This window comes from Trichoderma reesei (assembly GCF_000167675.1).
Source record: "Trichoderma reesei QM6a unplaced genomic scaffold TRIREscaffold_1, whole genome shotgun sequence".
NCBI lineage: Eukaryota > Fungi > Ascomycota > Sordariomycetes > Hypocreales > Hypocreaceae > Trichoderma > Trichoderma reesei.
Genome location: NW_006711148.1, coordinates 1354604 through 1374886, shown reverse-complemented (window position 1 = coordinate 1374886; position 20283 = coordinate 1354604). Strand labels below are relative to the sequence as shown.

Sequence of the window (20283 nt, the reverse complement as noted above, 5' to 3'; positions counted from 1 at the left end):
TGCTCAATTGGCTCATGAGCCGCAGCGTCGTTTGTCTCCATCGATACTTCGTACTTCGTACCGTCTTGCTCGTTGTCTTTTCAAGAGTGCTCTAAAAGCCCCTGCGGAGAGTAGTAGACACTTGTGCTTGTAGGTTCGAAGTAGGCAAGGTACATAGCCTGTCTTTGCGTCATACAACATATGCGATCCCCCCCCCTGCTCACTCGAGCAAGATAAGCATGCGCAGCCATATAAAGGCCATTCACTTGCGCCGCTGATGGAAAATCCTGGTCGTGGCATGCATTGGGTACAAATCAAGCTTGGGCTGCTAGCTGGAACGCGAGAGAGGATTGATAAAGGCTCTGATGCTTGACGGGAAGTCCCGCGATTGATCGTTGACATTCGAAAAGGGGGGCTCGCTACTAACCACAAAGAATTATCCAGCAAGGCCACACACAGTCAGGTTGGGCATAGTCTCGAATGTGAAGACGGGGCAGATGCTACCGTAGCGAAAAGCCCTCCTCTTGTTTCTCCTTTTCTCTTTTTCTTAAGGGTCATGATGGACGGCTGCCATGGCTGCGCAGGGATCCGCGGCATGCTTCTCCTACTGCGGTAGGAGTTCCAGGCACATCCGTTCATCATGCCGATGATCCAGTATCCGCCGTCTTGTTCTCCGCTGCCTCGGTGCGGCACCTGTTGCACATGCACAAGCCGCCAAGGCTCCCTCGGGCCCATTCGCGTCGCTGCTGCACCGGCAAATTCACATCGCAGTAATGGTTGAGGATCTCCTCTCCTTTCTTGATGCCCCCGGGCCGACCGCCCACAACGCGCTCTTTCCTTGCCGTGAGAACCATACGGCCGCTCCATTCCCATGTGACGTTCGGATCGCAATCGTGGTTGGCGAGACACCAGTAAGGATGCACCGCCGCAACATCAGGCCTTCCGTCCCGGGGGTTCTTGCGGGCCGACGCTGTTCCCCGAAACTTGGCGTACAGCGTGTTGAGCACCCACAGATCATATTCCATCAGGTTGGCATAGATGTCTATGTCCATCTTTTCCAGAATATGGAGCGGCGTCTCAATGTTGTACTTGAAGGAGAAGGGAAGCGTCCACTCCGGTGGGGGGCCAGCGTTTGGCGATACATCAATCTCGTTTGCTTCTGTAGGTATGAAGTCGCCCCAAATGAACTTGACTTCCCGCACGTCCAGTGGATGAACATCCTCGTTAACAGCCATCGCCAGGACTCTGGCAAGTAGAAGGAGATGCAGCGTCTCATCGGCTTCGAACGCACTAGGATCCTTTGCAATCGAGTCCACATCCTTGTCGCAGACGGCAGGATGATAGCGGCTCTGAGCCTGGTCGTAGCACTCCTGGCTGCAGAAGACAGTGTCGAAACACTCCTCGCATTGAATGGACTGGTTTTCGCTGCTGCCAAGAGGGGCGAGCTCGGAGCTGCAAGCATCGCAGACTGAATCCTTGTGCCGGTTGTTGGCTGTGAGGAGAGTGTACTCTCTCAGCACAACCTCGCCGGGTTCGATATCCTCCTGAGCAAAGACGCCAAGCTGTTTGCAAGTGGGGATGGAATCGAGGCTGTCTGTGTCGCTGTCCCCCTCTAGTAGGACGGGCAGAGTTGCTACTTGCACAGCACATTTGGGAGCCATCTCCTTTAGGCCGTCATTCAACGCCTGCAAAGATTCTGGTGAGAAGCGGTCTGGCTCATGATCATTCCATGGGTAGACCTCTCGGCGGACAAGGCCAAAGTCGGGCAAATCATCGATTTCATAAGTTGCCCGGCCAAGCTTCTGCCTGGCCGCGGTATCAATATGGCCCTTTGTATGGAGCAGCGTGTCGTTGTGCGGCGCAGCGGCAAGGCCTCGCTCACAGAATTGCAGGGCACTTCTCAGGCAGCCGCACAGCAAGAGATTCAGCGACAGTATCTGATAGGCCCTTGTCGATGCCAGGCGTGCCAACTGGTCAGAGGTGACGTCCGGGTCACCGGGCGTTCCGTTGGCTAGGTCAGGATACTCTTCGGCCAGCTGTCCATAGACTACAGTGTCTGGGAGCAGCTCTCCGTTGTATCTGCCCAAGCATTCTTTGGCCTGGTCGTGGAATTCGAAGCCGTCGTTCAGGACTTCGTCAGCGAGAAGAAGAGCTCGGTACGCATCGCCAGCCGCGAGATCGGGGTATCCTAGGTCTGCATAGACGACCGCACGCTCGAGATACAGGACCAGGTCGTATGGAAGGCTTTTGAGCCCGTCGGTCAACACTTGACGACGCTCGAGCAGCGTCTCGTTGACGGCGGCCTGATCTATATCAGGGGAAGACATTGCTGTCACGGTCTCGCCAAAACCAGCACACCAGCCACACCAGAGCTCTTTGGTGCAGAAATGCGGAGAATAGTTGAGGAAAGGACGGTGTCTGCGGAGAAAGCCGCCAACAAAGGGTCGTCAGTACCTGGCCTCACGCTCGAGTTGGGCTACAGTAGAGAGCGTCGTTACCTGATGACACGCTGTCAAGATTTTTGGGTGAAAGCCCGTTGGGCTGGAACCAAAAGATGGCGAAAGACACGGAAAACCTTGGAGCAAGCGTCAGACAAGCGAGCAGCCAAGCCGTCGTGTTCTCAAATTTCTCTTCCCTACCTCCGCAGCAAGGTTGGACAAGAACTAGTCCAAGCTGTGGGGGGGAACGGCGATACACAATGCCAACTTTTAGGGACTACCCAAGGCCAAGAAGATGCTGGCGGCTGCGGGTCTTGATTATCTGCCACAGCAATGGGCCGCTGCCGGCTCACAGAAACCCTTGGGCGGGAAATCAATGCAACGGCTGCAACGGCTGCAAGGGTTATGGCACAAGACTGGACCCGCGGATTGTCTTCGTCCTGTCAGTGTCCGTGTCCCCGCAAGGTGGCGGGCGTAATATCCAAAGGCGTCCGAGTGACGGGAGAGTAGGGGGAGAGCAGGCAGGACTTGAGATAAGGGGGGGGGTGCCTGGTAATCCCGCGCGGGTGACAGGACGAGGACGGCCTGGAGCAGCGAATCAAGAGGCAGGGCCTGGGATTCGTGACACTTGAGTGAAGCTGTCCCGTGACGACGTACAGCTACAGAAGCAGTTGGTTTGGGCCAGGACAGTTGGTGGCTGCTGATGCTACTGCCGGCTATGGCCCTCCAAGATCCAAGGCTCGGGTGTACTATGACTGCGTCTGGTATAGCTCTTTATGCCAGTATCGAACGATGCTGCAGGCTCTAGTGAACCAAGGAACAAGGCCAGTGGCGGAAGCAGGGCGAAGTCGAGGCTGGAGGCGAAGATGGACAGCCACAGCAACTATTGAGGGAGGGAGATTGAAGGCGGGAATTCAGGCACTGGTGGTGCTACCTAGTAAGATGGTACCTAGCAGGAGGTTGTTGGAAGCAAAGGAGCCAGTGGCAGCTGCGAACAAGATCCCGAGAGGTCCAGACTTGCTGATATCAGGAGGGGCAGCACAAGGGTTCCTTCCCGACGGAGTGTGGACGACGTGACGGGGAAGGAACAAAGCGACCAGGCCAGAACCAATTGGCGGCGCACGCTGGAACGCTTTCCGAAGGGCAGGAGCCAATGAGGGTCGTTTGCAACTTTCTTGAGCAAAGATGCAGGAGATGATCTCCAAGTTGAGTTGAAGTTGTTCCCAAGCTGTGATTGGGCGATTCGGGAAATGAACAAACGAGCGTCAAGACCAGTAACGAGGGAGGAGAGAAGGGCCAAGGACGGATTGCCAGGGACTGGGGAGGGGTGTGTTTGAGAGCGGAGGAGCCGTGGCAGCAGGAGGAAAACTCCCGGTTGGCAAATGCTAAATAAAATAAGAAAGAAAAAAAAAATTGTAGGAAAAAAAAATAGTATGGAAAATTTTGTGCAAGTGAGGTCCGAGACGATACAGCGAATGGGCTAGCAGAAGACCAGCTCTGTGGGAGTAGGCCAATATTACTGCTTGGAACTAGTAGCAGGCAGGCAAAACTTTTCGGCCTGACCTAAAGGAACCTGGACCCTGAATCCCGAGCGGGACATTTTTTTGTTGGTCGCTGGTTTCAGGGTCTGGCCACACTAAGGCAGAGGCGCATCAGCCTGGAGCTGGAGGCTGCCGAGCCGGCAGTAACAGCAGCGCATGTTTGTAAAGTATTGGACATGCTTGACATGTTACTTGGTATTTTCTGATCAACAGTAGATATTGTGCTGTGGTAGTTCACCAAGTTCGGTTAGCTGTACATTCCAGCTGATTCACAAGGCTGAAGAGTTTGTGCCCATGATGAGGATGGTCAAGAGCTGCGAACATGAGGGGTTCAGCGTTCTATATAAGTTCAGGTAGCACATTGTCTTGAACATTGACGCGGTGCTCACCATATGGTGAGGAGGAGAAGACTGTAATACTCTGTCGACAGAGAGCCCTGCAGTAGAGTGATTCCTAATGCATACAGACTAGGCACCAGAGGTAGGTATTACTGCTAGAAAGCCTAGATTGGCATGTACTTCGCCTCCGGTGCTCGAGGCTCGAGCACACCAAATTCGCCTCTTATTCGCATTCAGACAGCGGGGTCGTGTTGGCTCTGGTCTACTGGTTGCAACCATCTTGACGAGACCCGCCAGCGAGCTGTGCTTGTGGCGGAACTCTGCAGTTGGAGTTGCTCAGCCCCTGGGCCATTTGTATATAAAGAGTGCTACTGCATCTTGATTCTCCTACTAGGTACCTTACGGCGATACTGTACACTGGCACAGACGCAGAAGTTGGAGTGGCTTGTTTGGAACACCATCTTCTTCACGAGATCGAAACTTGTGAATAGACGTTTAGACGTATTAGGTAAGGTACGGTGAGGAGAGGCAAGCGGCAAAGCTGTTGTTTGCATGTGACACTCTTGCGAGGATCAAGACGACCAAGACACGTCTCGGGCATTGCTTGGCAGCAGCACCGCAATATGTCTTGTTATCAATCATATCTCAATGGAATCCTTGTTCGATTTATGAGGAGGCCGAGTCGACATTCGCTAGGTAGCCACTGCCTGTGCAGGATTAGAGTGCCAAAAAGGAGCTTTTGCGCCGAGACTTTAGCATTACGTCATACCTAGTAATTGCCAAAGTCTGTCTCGTGCATTTGCAGCAGGCAGCCACAGCCCGATACGCCACAATTGTGGCTGTAAGTGCACCATGTGGGATGGCGTGAAATGATGGCGCGGGTCTCATGTACAGAGAAGCGTGTAAGGTAATACCGTAGTACTGGTTTGCTGTAGAATTGGGAGCAAAGTCCGGGCTTTTTCGAGTCCGGCAAGAGGGAGGTGCTCCTGGAGTGCAAAGCAGAGCAAAACCTGGGCTCCTTCAACAGCAGTTGTACATGCCTGCCTACTACCCACGGAATACGCACACAGCTCCCTTTTAGCATTATGCCTCCATCTTCACAACACAAAATCTACCTGCATACCTTCTACTGCGCCTTCCTTGGCCTAGTACCGTGTAGCTGAACGCTAACAGCCGTGCCGGAGCCCGGACGAACTTGGAGCGTTGCCCTCGCCTCGCCTTGACGTTGACGTGATGCTTCTCCAATCGCGACGCCTCAAGGTAGCATGCAGACAGCGGGATCCCTGCAGATCGGTGACCAAGCGTCGCACATCTGCTCATACGAGTACTGTACATACACTTCATAGACTACCTCCCCCCTCCTCAGCTTCTCGCAAGAAAACACAGCCCTGATCCCCAGATGCAAACCACCACTTAAAACCACAGCCCACAAAGTTTAAAACCCCAGGGCTCTGGATCGCTCCAGTTTTAACCTTCATTCGTAGTGGTGACGCCTCCTGGGAAAGCTTCGTTGCCCGGTCCTTTGGCCCCCTTATCTTATCTTTTTGTGCTGTAGTAGTACTACGTACATACAGTATCTATAACATGGGAAGGTGACCCCCGCGCCCACGCAGCTTGGCTTGCACGTTTCCAAGGCCGGAAAAATAGAGCAAAATACCCCGCCGTCCGAACGCAGCTGGAACCTTCGAAGGGGGCATTTGCTGCTGCGATTGCGATACCTCCTTGCCTTGCCTTCTTGTACAACCTCGTAATCAAAACAACATCCACACCAACCAAAACAGCTCCAGCTGGATAGACAAGATACACACGCACACACACACACACACACACACACACACACCGTCCACATCTCGCCCAGCTACCTTTCGATTTTCTGTTCCACAAAGACATCGGAATCAGCCCCGCCATCATACACCCCGCCTTGCTGGTTGCTTCATCTTCAGCTTCTTCTTCCTCACTCTCATTCTCCAGCCTCAAGCTCTCGTCTCTCCTCCGCAGCACAAACAGCCATGCCCAAGACACAGCCCAATCTCTACGCCTTCCCAGGCACCGACGCCCTCGCGCAGGCCCTCCGCGCCTACGTGATCCAGAGCCAAAACGCCGGCATCGAGCGGCACGGCGTCTTCAAGGTGGCCGTCTCGGGCGGCTCGCTGCCCAAGACGCTGGCGCAGGCCCTGCTGGCGCCCTCGTCGGGCCCGGGCGACGTCGTCGACTTCACCAAGTGGGAAATCTTCTTCGCCGACGAGCGCGCCGTGCCGCTGGACCACGAAGACTCCAACTACGCCCTCGTCAAGAAGGAGCTGCTCGACAAGCTGCCCGCCGACCAGCAGCCCGCCGCCGTGCACGCCATCGACACGGCCCACCTCGATGACGTCCAGGAGCTCGCCGACCAGTACGAGCAGACGCTCGTCGCCAGCTTCGCCTCGCGCGACTCGGTCCGCCTGCCCATCTTCGACCTGCTGCTGCTCGGCTGCGGACCCGACGGACACACGTGCTCGCTCTTCCCCGGCCACGAGCTGCTGCGCGAGGCCGACGCCTGGGTCGCCCCCATTGAGGACTCGCCCAAGCCGCCCCCCAAGCGCATCACCCTGACGCTGCCCGTCGTCACCCACGCCGTCCGCGTCGCCTTCGTCGCCACCGGCTCCGGCAAGCGCGACATCATGAAGCGCATCTTTGACGCCGGCGAGGGGCTGCCCTGCTCTCTTGTCAACGAGGCCGCGGGAGACCGGTGCAGCTGGTTCGTCGACGAGGCGGCCGTTGAGGGCGTTGCTTTCCCTCGGAGGGCATACTTGTAAAAAGCAAATCTGGTGGACGGCAGATGGTGTCTATTTCGGGGCGCGAGGGGCGGAAATGGAGGAAGATGGATACGAAATTCGATGATGCATCACCACAGCAGGTTAAACGAGATGGCTCAGTTCCGTGGGTTGACAGGATTGGGCAAGCAGCATCTGGATGCGCTGGTGGTTCTTCGCCGGCCCGCCCTTTGCATTCGCAAGGAATAGGAAGACAACTCCCGCATTCGACGACTCTGTTGGAGCTCGTCCCGCCCGGGGGAGTTTATGATATCCTTCATCTTCCATGTTTGTTTCGCCTTTACCATATCCCATGATCCGGCTCCGAGGAGTCCGAGTCTCCCTTTCTTCTTATCTTCTCTTTTTCCGCTATTGTTCTTTTTCTTCTTTTATTGTTACTTAGATTATGTGAAGCTTTCACTGGAAAAGAATTCGATCGACTTTTGCTCCCCCATTGTACACATAGCGAATCAACCAACGAACAATTGACTTGGGTTGCTCATGACTATGCTAATGTTGCAGGAGATCCCAACATGACGCTGGTTTAAAAGAAAGATGGTGACGCCCCTGATGCAAATGCCGAGAATGACGATGCCGGGTTCTTGTTGTCCAGTCCTGATGACGCATATATGCTTGTATTCCCATAGCCGCAATCATTACATCGTTAAATTCGAAGAATGCCATGAACAGAAATAACACAACACCAGGCTAAATCAGGCAAACAGAAAGAGAGAGAGAAAGTGACGAAGGAAAAGTTCACCCGCCCCCCTTTTTCAAACAGCTCACACACACCCGCTACATCTCATTCCAAGCACCTCCCACCCGCGACAATCGGATATCGTCGTCACTTGCATTCATCTTCTCAATCCAGTCGTCCTCCCTCACAAGCGCCTCGTGCTCAATCACTTCCATGATCCTCAGCTCGGCGAGCATGTCGTCAATTAGCGCGCGCGACCCATCCAGCATCTTCTCCAGGCTCGACTTCTCGTCCTCGTCCGGCGGCTCGGTAAAGTACTCGTCCCGGCTCATATCATCTATTTCGCCGAGCTGCAGCTTCCACTCCTCGAGAAGACGGATGAGGTCCTCGCGCTCTTCCTTCCACTGGGCGTCCAAATCCTCAATGAACAGGCTGTTGTCCCCCTGGACGAGAACGGCACCCTTGCTTCTGGCATCTTCCATCTCGCTCACTCCATCAATCCACATCTCAAAATGCTGTATCACGCGGGCATATCGGCCGCCCGGGTCGCTCAGCGACCACACGTTCGTGATGATGGACTCGAGAGACTGGATTTTCTCGTCCAATCTGCCGCCACTGCCCCATCTTCGCAGCGCAAGCACGTTCCGCTTCTCCAGGCCTGCACTCTCTAGCTCAGCAACCTCCCTACTCTCCTCACTCAATCTGTCAAACCGGTTGCCAAGTTTCTCTTTTGCACTCGCGCGCCATTCGGCGTCCACAATCGGAGCCTCCTGATGTAGCAAGTACAGCTGCAGAAGCTCTGCTTGAAGCTTGCTGACTTCGGCCGACGCAGCAATATTGGCTGGCAGCTTAGAGGGCGAGTTAGGCGTCAGATGTGACGAAGAGGGCTTGGCAGAGAGGGTTTTGCCCGGCGAGTTGGGCCGCTGAAGCGAAGAGTTCGAGGGTCGCTTGAGTTGCGCCGCCTGGTCCGACGACAGTAGCGTACCGGCAGAGGAAGGCTTGGATAGCCTGGACACGACCCTACTAAGGGTGGCCAGTGACGGCTTACGGCTGCTCGTTACCTTTTCAGTAGAAGGCTTGCGAACCGTCACCTTCTCAGCAGACGGCTTTCGAGAAGCCATCTTCTCGGAAGAGGGAGCTCGGCGATCCAGTAGCTTTGGCAGCCCAGTCGGAGTGACAGCTCGGCTGCTGGCGGCTGAATTCGTAGACAGATTGGTGGTCGGGGTGACAGACCGAGTCGTGTTTCTCGACCGGCCGGAGAAGGCGAACGTGGCAGCGCGAGACAGCCTGATGGAGGGCCCTGCCGAAGGAGACCTTATTCGGGCTGAAGGGGGCGTGTTTTCTTTGGTCGACGGAGGAGTAACGGGACCCGCAAAGGTATTCGATCGAGGCAGGGCAGTCGGTGTAACTGCTCGGCGAGTCGTTGTCGGTATGCCTGGCTGAGCCGTGGGCGTCGCGGGTCGCCGAATGGGGTCCCTCGACCTCGAAGTCGACGAAGCAGGTTTCACCACCGCTGTCGGTCCAGCGAGATTTGTGCTTGAACCTCTCGTGTACGTGAGCCCCGTTGACCTTCGCTCCAGCTCCTTGGGCTTGCCCTCCATGGATATGCTCGCAGAGCGGCCCCTCGTCTGGATCGACGGCCGCGTCACCGTCGTCGACGGCGGGTACTTGCTGGTCATTGCTGACTTTTCTTTCCTCGCAGTCACCTCCTTCGTCGTCGCCAGCGTCATGGCCCTCGCCAGGCGTCCCGGCATGGGGCCTCCGGTAGGGGGTGGAGCCCTGGTGCTGTTGCCGTTGCTGTTGCTAGTGCTCCCAGTGCCAGTGGTATTCTTGAGGCTCGTCACCGAGCTGCTGGAGCTAGAAGGAGTCGAGGCGGCTCGGCTACTGTGCTTGAGGCTGGGCAGCCGGGTTGGCGAGGATGATCGGGGCACTGAGGGATCTCGCGAGCTGGATGTCCGGGTCGGGATCGAGGGGATGCCCGTTGCCGAGCGCATTGAGCGCGACCGAGGGATTGACGACGACATTGGGCCGATGCCGCGTTACTGGAGAGGACTTGTCAGTAGTTGGTGAAGATGGGCAAGTCAAGACAACAAGTGAAAGACGGAGAGCTACCCAACCAGCTTGGGTAGCTTAGGCCAGTGACATTCCCCCTGTTAGTGCCCTATCTGGCGGTGATGTCAGGGACAGAAAAAGAAGAGCTTGAGCCCAACTGCCGTTCCTGGCTACGCCGTTTTGGGCCAGGCTGGTGCTTGTTAGTGTGGCTGGTGGCACTCCCACCTCCGCGCTAACTCGCCTCCCATCGATCCCATACCTTACCTTGATATCGAATTCACTTCTGTACCTAAGACCTCAGTTAAGTCGTCCATAACGTTGACTTCTGGCTACAACATCACCAACTCCGAGCACATGATAATATGACACATGTTCAATGAGCGCTATCATGTCATCCTGTATTATTATTACTACCCCAATCGCTAAGACAGGCCAGGTAAGTCTATTTGGAACCACTCTCTCCCCAAAAGAAAGAAAACCAAGCATAACCCTCATACATGAATCCAGAGCCTGCGCAGAACGCGCGGTTCGGCAAGAAGAATTTCCCTGAGAAGCCAATTGAAAATTTTTTGCCGTTCCCTCTGAACCAACGAGTGACTGATCCAATCAACCGAACCAATCAACCCTCTCGTTAATACTATTACATGTGAGAGATACTCTTCGTCTCCAAGTCTTGCCTGAGAACTGAGTCGCACAATGTTATCGAAAAGGAAAAACGGGGGCTGGCAGGAGTCCCTCGTCCACGGGTAGCTTTGATACAAGGCCGCAATAGAATAGGGGGTAAAAGAAAACGCTGATGACATTTGTCGCTCCGGACGCCCTGGCAGACATTGCATCCTGTAGGGTGATCAACATATTAGAGAAGAGGTCAGGAAAGAGAAATTCGCCCAATGGGCGGAAAAGGGGTATCGTCAAAGTATGTGCCAGAGAAGTTTAGTTAAGTAGACGTGAGGCATCAGAGCGTCGCCTACATCCCCAAGGAGGTACCAGGGCGAGAGGAAGATGGGCCAGCTAGAGTGCCAGACGCGGCCAACGCATCGACAAATCGGCGGAGATCTCGTTGATAACTGTCCAGCCTGCGACGGCAGGCATCGCAAATCCGTAAATGGCAAAAGGCACACACCCAGCGATCTTCGAGGTCAGCCCTGTCGCAAGTCTGGCACGTAAGTGGACAGATTCTGTTGCTGCGGCGAGCCATGGACCTGTGTTTCTGGAAGCAGTTGAAATGCGCATCGCTCAGCGGTCTCGCCTTGGCGACGCCGTCTTTCATCAAGCCTGGAACTGATTGTTTGGGAAAATACGTGGCCTTGGGGTTTGGCTCACCGCCCGTCTTCATTTCGGCGTACACCGTACCATCGCGGCCCCGGTAGGCAGACCCTTGTGCGTCCGACTGCGGCATCCGAGCTTCAGACGTCGACTGAGGCATGCTTCGCTGAGGCTTCACCGTCTGAGGAGCATCTGCGCGTTCTTTGGCAGGCTGTGCCTGCACCGCGGGTGAGTCTTTGGCAGGGACCAAACGGATAGATGCAGCATCTTTGGGGGGTGCCACCGGCGCAGGGGCTGCTGCTGCAGGTACTGTAGGTGCTGCAGGTGGTGCTGCAGATGCTGCTGCAGGAACCGCATCGCCCTTTGGTGGTACCGAGACTGCAGATGCTTGGCTGCTCGACGCACCGACACTGTTCGCATTCGGCTGCTGGCGGAATGCATTCTTGGCAGCTGTGAGGTCTTGACTGGGTTGCGAAGGCAGAGCTTTCCGTGCTATGGGTCTCGGCCCGCTGGGCAGTGTGACCGGCTGGCCGCCGTTGGAAGGCTTAGGCGGGAGTCCCTTTGAAAAGTCGGGAGAAGCGCCCCGTGGCGCCTCGGGAGACGAGGCTGGAGACACGGGAGAGACAAAGGGCTCGACAGCCGGCTCCTTGACCTCCTCCTTCTGATACTCTGGGGTCGGCGGCCTCTTGGCGGCGGGAGCTGTCGACAGCCCAGTCTTGGCTCCGGCGGTATTGGACAGCAGCGAGTCGGACCGCTGCGGTGCCAGCTTGTCCTTGATCTGCTTCATCTTGGAAGTTTCGCCCCCCATGGCTTCTTCTGCGGCAACGACGGGCCGGTCCTTGAGCCGCAGCGAAGGGCGAATGTTTCGGCCAGGCAAGCCGCCGGCAAACGGGGGCGCTCGCTGGGCCGCGGCTTTGTCAGTCGACACCGTTTCCGATGCCGTCTCTGCCGCAGCTGGCTCCGGCTCCCGTGCTGCCTCTCGCGTTGGCTCTGGTGCTGCTTCTGGAACTGGCTCTCGTACTGAATCTGCTACCTGACCTGGCTCTGGCTCTGGCACTGGCTCTGGCTCTGGCTCTGGCGCTGCTCTCGAAACGGATGCATTCGAAGGGGGCTGCGTGTCCGCGGTTGATCCGTGGCTGGAGTCGAGCCTCAGACCGGAAACCTCCCTGCTGCCCTGGGTCATATGTGGACGGCGCTTCCAGATCGCGGGCCGGGGCGACGACGGAGAGGCCAGGTCAGACGCGTCGGCGGACGGCTGCAGCGGCTGTGCGGAGGAGGAGGTGATGGGAGTGACAACAGTAGGAGTGGCAGCGGGTGTTTTCTGCAGAGGCGTGCGGTCCTTGAGCGGTGGCGGAGGAGCCGTGTTCAGGTTGCCATCAGCTGGGCGCGTGTTGCGGTCTTTGCCGGCGTTGGGGCGAGCAGGCAGTGAGCCACTGCTGCCTCTGCCACTGGCGACGGATGGCGCGCTGGCAGGCGCAGCAGCTGGCCTCTCGCTTCCGGGGCCTGTGCCTGTGCCTGTGCCTGTATTCGTTGCTCCTTTCGATATTGGCAAGTTCGAGTTATTACTGCTGCTGTTTGTCCCGTAATATGGATTTGATTCTGTCGCGGCTTCCTGACGCCTCTCGCCGTACTGCGCCATGCCCTGCGACTCGGCCTGCGATTCGTCGTCGCCGTCGTCCATGTACGCCATCAGGATGCTCGACAGGGAGAACGTGGGCGACGGCTGGCCCAGGAACTGCGCCGACGGCGGCTGCAGGTTTGCGATTGGTTTCCGTGGGATCGCCATCATGTTAGAGCGAGCACTCAAGGGCGGCGACTGCAGACTCGGCACCGAGGCCGTGGTGCTGGACACGGACGAGGGCGCGGCGACTGCAATTGAACTATGATTGGAATTTGTGCTCTTATTCGACTTGCTGTAATCGTTGTCGCCGAGATTCAGCTGCAACTTGGTCGGTAGCGGAGGGAGAGGAAGGTCTTTCGGCGGCGGCGGCGGCGATGCGAGCGACGAGGTTCGCGCCGGAAGACTGAATGCGCTGTTGGTTCGGCTGTGCGCGGGATCGCTGCTTTTGCTCCCGGATATTCTGTCGGCGCTCTTCTTGTCGCTGATGTCGTCGGCGTCGTCGTCGTCGTCGTAACCATCGCTCCCAGGAACCCCAGGCAGCGCCTTGGAATAGCGAGACGTGCCGCTTTTAGAGGCTGCTCGATCGGAAGGACGCAACATCGTGGCTCGGCATCAGCGCACTGACAAAGGAGCTAGGGATCGAAAAGAATTCAACCGAGAGTAGCGGCGATGCGCAGCGTCTGGCGGATTGCGCATTGGGTGGAAAGGCAGGAATTTGGCAATTCATGGGCAGAGGGCAGAGATGCTGAGACGTAGGAGGCCGTCCTAGTTGTTTTGGATTCCGAGGGAGTCCCTGGCTAATACGACTGTGGCTTGCTGCTAAGCTGCGGGAGAGGCGATGAAACGGGGCTTCTCTCTAGAACCGGAGCATGGGTGGTGTGTTCGCCTCATGGGAGGAGGTATCCTTTGCTTGATGGGCGAGTTGTCTTGCTCGGTCAATGGCCAAGGCTGCGGTTGGAATGAATGCGGTTGGATGTCGTCGCAGGTTGGACAAGGATTGAGGCTGCGATCTTCTAGAGCTGGAACAATAGATAATAGGTATTACAGGCAGTGGCACAGAGTATTGACGTCTATCGAGTATCACAGCGTCGTGTAGCCGGCCAAGGGGAGGGCAGAACGTCGACGTTTGATTCGAGAGAAACATAAAGGGAGCACTAACAGAATCCGGAGTAGACTCTTGGGACTCGTGCAAAGAGATGATGATGGGAGAAACGATCGACACGCCAAACTTGTTCTCGTGTCTGCTCAATGACGCTCCTCTACAAGTACATAGCTGGACAAGTTTAATAACAAGCATCTGTCCATTTGGGGCAGTGGCTGAGAATGTGAGACGACTGTCTCTCCTTAGCCACTCGCCAACTTGCGCCACCAACCGCACGATGGCTGGGTTGAAGATCCTTCAGGCAGTTGTACCTGTTGGATGCCCGAATCCAACTCAAACGCTCTGGATGCGACTCAACTGACATGATGAAGTTATTTGAACAGTCGTCACATGTGGGAGCTGCTTTCCAAGGCCATTGATATCATGTTGCACCTTGACATAGGTACCTAGGTACGTAGAATGGAGACCTGTTCCCTTAGTATATACTGGTATCCGTACTGCATAGGTACTAAAGTCTGTGATACCTTCATACAGTGACACGCCAAATGATCGACAGCCGAACAAGTCAAACATTTTCAGGCTCCCCCGCATGGAGCCCAGAAAAAAAGAGCAAAACAGCCCTGATGAAGAAAAAAGACTGCATGTGCGCACGGGCAAATGTCCGACACATGGCTGGGCGCAACTGATGCTAAAACGTCTTACCCGCAGAAACACTCTCCACAAGCAATGGAGTACAGCTCCGACTTCCCACAAGAACCATCCTACCGCTTCAAAGTTGATAATGGTTCGATTTGACAATTGGGAGGTGGTGCAGATGCATGTTATACTATTACTAGGTAGTAGATCCGTTAAAGACTGGACGGCAGAGCTCTGCACCAATGTCGACTGACACACGTCGAATGGCAACTGTTGCGTCTCTGTCTGTTTCGCGATACCCTGTAAAGTTAATCTGTAACCAGCCTCAACGCCCCGGGAGATTGCAGATTCAAGCATGCCGCATCTGAAACACCACGCACCAACAGTTTGTAACGCTGCAATTATGATACGTTAATGGGACAATATGGCCTTTGTCGTAAAGATGGACTTGTTGTTTGACAAATTGAAGTGAGAGGGAAGAAGAGGAAAAGAAAGGCTTCCAACATGGAGGATGTCCTGGTGGTGGCCTGAAGCACCGTACCGGCGGGAGTCTAGATGAGACGATGATTCTAACGCACTTCATGCCTCATAGTAAGCGAGAAACTCATTTCTTTCCTCAGTGACACACATGGCCTCGGCATTCTCTGCAGTAAGAGCACGTGTAATCTGCTCGCTTGGGAATTGAGCTTCAGCCACCCCCGGATTTTGATCAGACTTGGAGACCCAAACGGGATGTGTATGTACACTGCACCACGAAGATCATTACATGCGGTTGGGACGAGCATTTGTTTGAAGTATTAACCCAAGGAAATTTTTGAACTTATAAGATACCGTAAGGCAGTTCACAAGGGTGCATCAACCTGGATTATAGCAGACAATCAATCAATCGTTGTCAATCTTTCTCTCTCCAGGTTAAGCTCCGATAAGACACCTGATATTCGTAGAGCGCTACGGGAAATCACGACAGTCTCTAACCCTGACTTGGATGCAATGAGGCCTGCAACTGACATTACTAATTGCATTGAACGCCTTGGATGTCACTCGCGTAATACCCAGAAGAAAACAGAGGCTCTTGAGCCAGTTGGTCCATCAACAGTAGGTACATGTAGATAGGATAGCTATTAACAACAGGCGTCGTGGTTCGATTCCTCATTCTCACCCAAGCTGGCATTCTTGTTCTCTTTCTCCCCTAAGGCAACGCCCTTGTGTTGACAGGGCGATGGTCTGTTAAATCCGTCGAATATACTTCTGCCTAAACCCCGAGATGCGGGCGGGAAGGATCCTCACGGATTACCAACGAATGTCACCGTCTGTCCTTGTATCCTTAGGTGCCTACTAGATTGTGATACGCTTTGATACGCTTCTTCTAGCGAGGGGTCGCTCCTCCAGGCACAACACCTTTCCAAATCAACAGTTGCGCCATCGCAGCGTGTCTCAAATTCTTCGCCCAGATCATAATTTCTGCTCTTCTTCTGGAGTGAAGCTACGGGCTTTCCAAGTATCGGTGCAATCTCTCAAAAATTGGGCTCAGCTTCATCATGTCGCCGAGCTCCAGCCCCAACGCAGAAGCATCTGCTCCTCCAACAGAGACATCCCCTCTTCTCTCTGAGCTTCGTACACAGAATGGCATCCTGGGAGATGAAGGCAATTCCGAGAATGGCAGCGTGGACACTGCCAAGAAGAAGCATCCCATGGCTGACAAGATGCACATTTTATTTCCCGCTATTGGAGTCGGCGTCAGTCAATTTCTACCTGCATATCCTGTTCTAGCAGGGGGAGATGCGTTAACCGCCATCATCTAGGTCTATCTTGTAGCCGTCGACCAGCTTCTGGCCGTTGCAACATATGCCAAGATTGGCAGTGAGCTCAATGCCTTGAACAACACGAGCTGGATCGCCACAGCGTAGGCAGCACATCTTCACTCTCATCAACATCTCATCAGGAGGAACCATCAAAGGACCCTCTAACACACAAAGACTGCAGGTACTTCCTCACCCTGACAAGCTTCCAGCCTCTCTACGGCAAGCTCAGCGACATCTTTGGCCGCAAGGCATGCCTCCTGTTTGCATACGCCGTCTTCGGCATCGGCTGTCTGGGATGCGGCCTCGCTCAGAGCATGACGCAGCTCTGCCTCGCCCGAGCGGTCGCCGGAATCGGTGGCGGAGGCATGAGCTCCGTCGTGTCGATTCTCTTTTCTGATATTGTGCCGCTGCAGGAGCGCGGTGTCTGGCAGGGCTACATCAACGTGGTGTATGCTGCTGGGACGTCGACGGGAGGGCCCCTGGGAGGTCTTTTTGCTGATTCTCTTGGATGGCGATGGTGAGAGTGAAGCCTCTCTTGACAAAGAGTATCCGAAGACAGTCGAACCTTGTTGGCTAACGTGTTGCGCTTGCGATCAACAGGTCATTCATGATCCAAGCCCCCTTGTGCCTGATCGCCTGGGTCTCGGTATACTTCATCCTCGACCTCGAGACCCCTTCCAAAGACCACTGGGTGGCCAAGGTCCGCCAGATCGACTTCCTCGGCGCCCTGACCCTTATCCTCGCCGTCATCTGCCTCCTGATGGGCCTCGACTCCGGCCCCAACCTCGGCTGGTCCAACCGCATCACCATCGTCTCCCTCAGCCTCACGCCCGTCCTCTTCGCCCTCTTCCTGCTCGTGGAAATGCGCATCGCCAAGCACCCCTTTGCCCCGGGGCACGTCATCCTCAGCCGCGACCTGCTGCCCTGCTACATCGCCAACATGTGCGGCATGGCCGGCGAGATGGCCGTCATGTTCTTCGTGCCGCTGTACTTTCAGGCCGTCGAGGGCCTCAGCGCCACGGCCACCGGCTCCATGCTCGTGCCCTCGACCATTGCCGGCATGTCGGGGTCGCTCGCGGGCGGCTGGGTCATCAAGCGGACGGGCAAGTTCTACTGGCCGACGGTCGCCAGCTTCGGCGTGCTGTTCTTGTCCATGATGCCCCTGGTCGTTTCGGTCTGGCGCCGCTCGCTCTTTGGGGTGAATGCTGCGTTTGTCGTGTCGGCCGCTGGCAACGGCGGTGGTATGTCCATGTCTTCCTTTTTGATCCGTTCTCGTCTCTTGTGCTCTCGTGCTCCCACGCCTTGTTACCTGCATCAGACGGAATGTCATCTAGGTCTGGCGTTGTGATACTACTCCGTATATTATACTAACATGGACCTCGTCTACGTGTTCCAGGCATCACCACCATCCTCATCGCCCTCCTCGCCAACGCAGCCACCGAGGACTCGGCCGTCGCCATTGCCTGCTCGTATCTCTTCCGCTCCCTCGGCTCCAGCGTCGGCGTCGGCATCAGCTCAGCGGTGCTCCAGCAGGTCCTCCGGGGGCAGCTGGCTTCGCGCATCGGCAACGACGACGACGCCGGGCAGATTGAGGAGAAAGTGCGGCAGAGCCTGGACGCGATCAAGGAGCTGCCGCCGCTGGTGGCGGAACAGGTGCGCTCGAGCTACCGGGTTGCCATCATGGCGTCCCTTGCGCCGTCGCTTTGCTTTGGGCTCGTGTGCTTTCTTGCTACGTTTTGGGTCAAGGAGAAGTCTTTGAACAGGAGGTAGACATGATTGCCTATGGGGTTGTCCGTTTGATGGGAGATTCGTACACGTAGCCATGGATATCTGCTTAGCCAAGCCCTTGGCAGCCAAGAGGATGATGGAGATCCGGGAGATACTACATGTAACAGCGAGAGTCACTGACTTCCGCGGCATTTGCACATAGTCGATGCAACCTCGTTCTGACAACAACATAACAATGACAGCTAGAATGTCAGTGCAGACGTGCAAAGCAGCATTTCGTATGAGCCGTTGATCACAAGCAATCCAAAACCCACCCAATTGCTTGCACTGCCACTTGGTTCCCCTCCTATCCAGCCAACTCACGCATGAATCCTCCGATGATCAATCCTTCTTCTTCTATTTCTCACTCAGTTCAGTCCTACTACTACTAATGATACGCAGTCAACGCCCAGGCAGCAACTCGATCCTCGGCACGGGTCATCGCCAAGCAATTGCGTCTTATGCTTTGTTAACCCCCCCTGTCCCCGGTATACCGTCAAGGCATACTTACGCGACTCGTAATAATACATACCTTCTTCTCTCTTCTTGGTATAACCCCGACAATCTCTGATAAAAACGCCCGCCGTTCAGCAGAAGCAGCAGCAGCAGCAGTGCCTCGGATGCAACGCTGGCGTGGGATTGGCTCTCAGGCCATTCTCTCGGTTTTCCCTCTGGCCGCTGCACGATTGCGCAATCGATGTTTGTTTACGACTATTATTACTCCCTGCGCCGAACTCGGCTGCTAAAAGAGAGTTGCGAGATGCAAAACTTGCATGTGAGCCCAATTGCTAGAGGACCTTTACTTTCTACAGTCCCTCTTCTCTCTGTTGTTCTAAACATCAAGAGTACATCTGCTTCGCATTGTAATGGAGCCCTCTCTTTATTACTACTAGCCTCACTTATCAAGGCCACAAAACAAAGTGCGTAATCTTAATATTATGCTTCAATGGCAACATCTCGCTAGCCGACGACCTAATCGCCGCCCATCCATGCCTTAGCGAGATGCCAGCCAGCCACTCCTCCTCAAAGTGCTGCTGCTTGTACCAGTCATAGTCCGAGGGTTCGTTCAATGCTATCACAAAGGGTCCTTGGTTGAGCAAGGTATACTAGGTAGGCCAGGTAGTTTAATTTGTAGGCATGAGCGGCAAAAGGGAACTTCTGAAATTGACGCCGCCCAATAGTTACCTAGTTTCATGTTCCCCAGTTTATGCTCTCATCATGGTTTTTTTCTTTTGTTTACTTTCTCCGCATGAGGCTATTTTCGTTGCCCGTCGATATATAACTACTAGTACTACTATAACTCGTGTTACTACAGGCCAGTCTGCCGCCGAGGAGGCTTCAATTGCTAGTTGCCTATTTAGGTGCCCACTACCGGAGCATTGCCCTTGCTAGTTGAGATGCAAGCTGCTCGGTACTTTGTCGAACTGCCTTGGATCTGCCAAGGTGTGGTATTTAGTTCTGGATGTAGGTAGTAGTTGAAAAGGTATGTAGGTATGACAGAGAGGACGAGGTGGGATTCATCAATCTATTCAGTTCTCTTCAATGTTCGTATTCATGATCAGATAAGGCTCCAACTCCATAACGGCTTGTGTCTCGTCGCACAACAGCCCGGCCCTTTGACACAGGAAGCCTGTACAAACAAACAGTCAGATCTCACCTCAACCTTGTCCTCGCGTCTTCAACCATGACCTCAACCATGACCATGACCATGACCATGTCCTTGCTGTCGATACGCGTCCCCTCACGCAAATCGATCGGGCACATTTACCCCGCGCCCGCCGTGAGTGAATCATGCCGGCGCCCTTCCATGCTCAACTTCGCCTTCTTCTCCATGCCCGTCCATGTACCCAAAACACACACAATAACCAACCCCCATGCTTTCCTGTATCTTGTCGTTATCGCTCCCGAACCTGCATCAAAGAGAACAAAAGTACCCCATACATACCTAGGAAAAAAAAAAGGCCCCTGTACTACCTTACCATACCATACCTTACCTCTTCATGCCCCTGCCCAATGACTCTCTCTCTCTCTCTCTCTTCCCCAGGCAACCTGATTTGCTTCTTTGATGCTTTTTATCAAGCTTAGACCGGCAGACCGGGCCTTGGCGCCTCAATCCAGAAGGTCGCACCAAACCCGCTCAAGCCTGCGATAAACGCCATCCATCAATCAATCTCTTCCATCCATCTCTCCTCCCCTCCCCCTTGACGATCCAGACAAAAGAGATCGGAAGTAATTGACGGATACGGCAGGCT

General features: G+C 55.0%; 5 protein-coding genes across 5 annotated transcripts; 2 read left to right on the top strand and 3 right to left on the bottom strand.

Annotated features, from left to right (window-relative positions):
- Nucleotides 1-166: 166 nt before the first annotated feature.
- Nucleotides 167-2306, bottom strand: TRIREDRAFT_73904 (uncharacterized protein; the record flags this gene model as incomplete). Its single annotated transcript, XM_006961182.1, has 1 exon — nt 167-2306. The coding sequence occupies one exon, from the start codon at nt 2304-2306 to the stop codon at nt 618-620; it is 1689 nt and encodes a 562-aa protein (XP_006961244.1). The 3' UTR covers nt 167-617.
- A 3754-nt stretch (nt 2307-6060) lies between these two features.
- TRIREDRAFT_73903 (6-phosphogluconolactonase) lies at nt 6061-7091 on the top strand (the record flags this gene model as incomplete). Its single annotated transcript, XM_006961596.1, has 1 exon — nt 6061-7091. The coding sequence occupies exon 1, from the start codon at nt 6306-6308 to the stop codon at nt 7089-7091; it is 786 nt and encodes a 261-aa protein (XP_006961658.1). The 5' UTR covers nt 6061-6305.
- Nucleotides 7092-7883: 792 nt separating this feature from the next.
- TRIREDRAFT_53334 (uncharacterized protein) lies at nt 7884-9464 on the bottom strand (the record flags this gene model as incomplete). The annotated part of the gene is made up of 2 exons (XM_006961181.1): nt 7884-8783; nt 9195-9464. 2 exons carry the CDS (start codon nt 9462-9464, stop codon nt 7884-7886), a joined length of 1170 nt encoding a protein of 389 aa, XP_006961243.1.
- A 1340-nt stretch (nt 9465-10804) lies between these two features.
- Nucleotides 10805-13397, bottom strand: TRIREDRAFT_119704 (uncharacterized protein; the record flags this gene model as incomplete). The annotated part of the gene is made up of 1 exon (XM_006961180.1): nt 10805-13397. The coding sequence occupies exon 1, from the start codon at nt 13322-13324 to the stop codon at nt 10805-10807; it is 2520 nt and encodes an 839-aa protein (XP_006961242.1). The 5' UTR covers nt 13325-13397.
- A 2768-nt stretch (nt 13398-16165) lies between these two features.
- TRIREDRAFT_53475 (uncharacterized protein) lies at nt 16166-18034 on the top strand (the record flags this gene model as incomplete). Its single annotated transcript, XM_006961595.1, has 5 exons — nt 16166-16198; nt 16265-16365; nt 16467-16781; nt 16865-17505; nt 17661-18034. The coding sequence occupies 5 exons, from the start codon at nt 16166-16168 to the stop codon at nt 18032-18034; spliced, it is 1464 nt and encodes a 487-aa protein (XP_006961657.1).
- Between the last annotated feature and the right edge of the window lie 2249 nt (nt 18035-20283).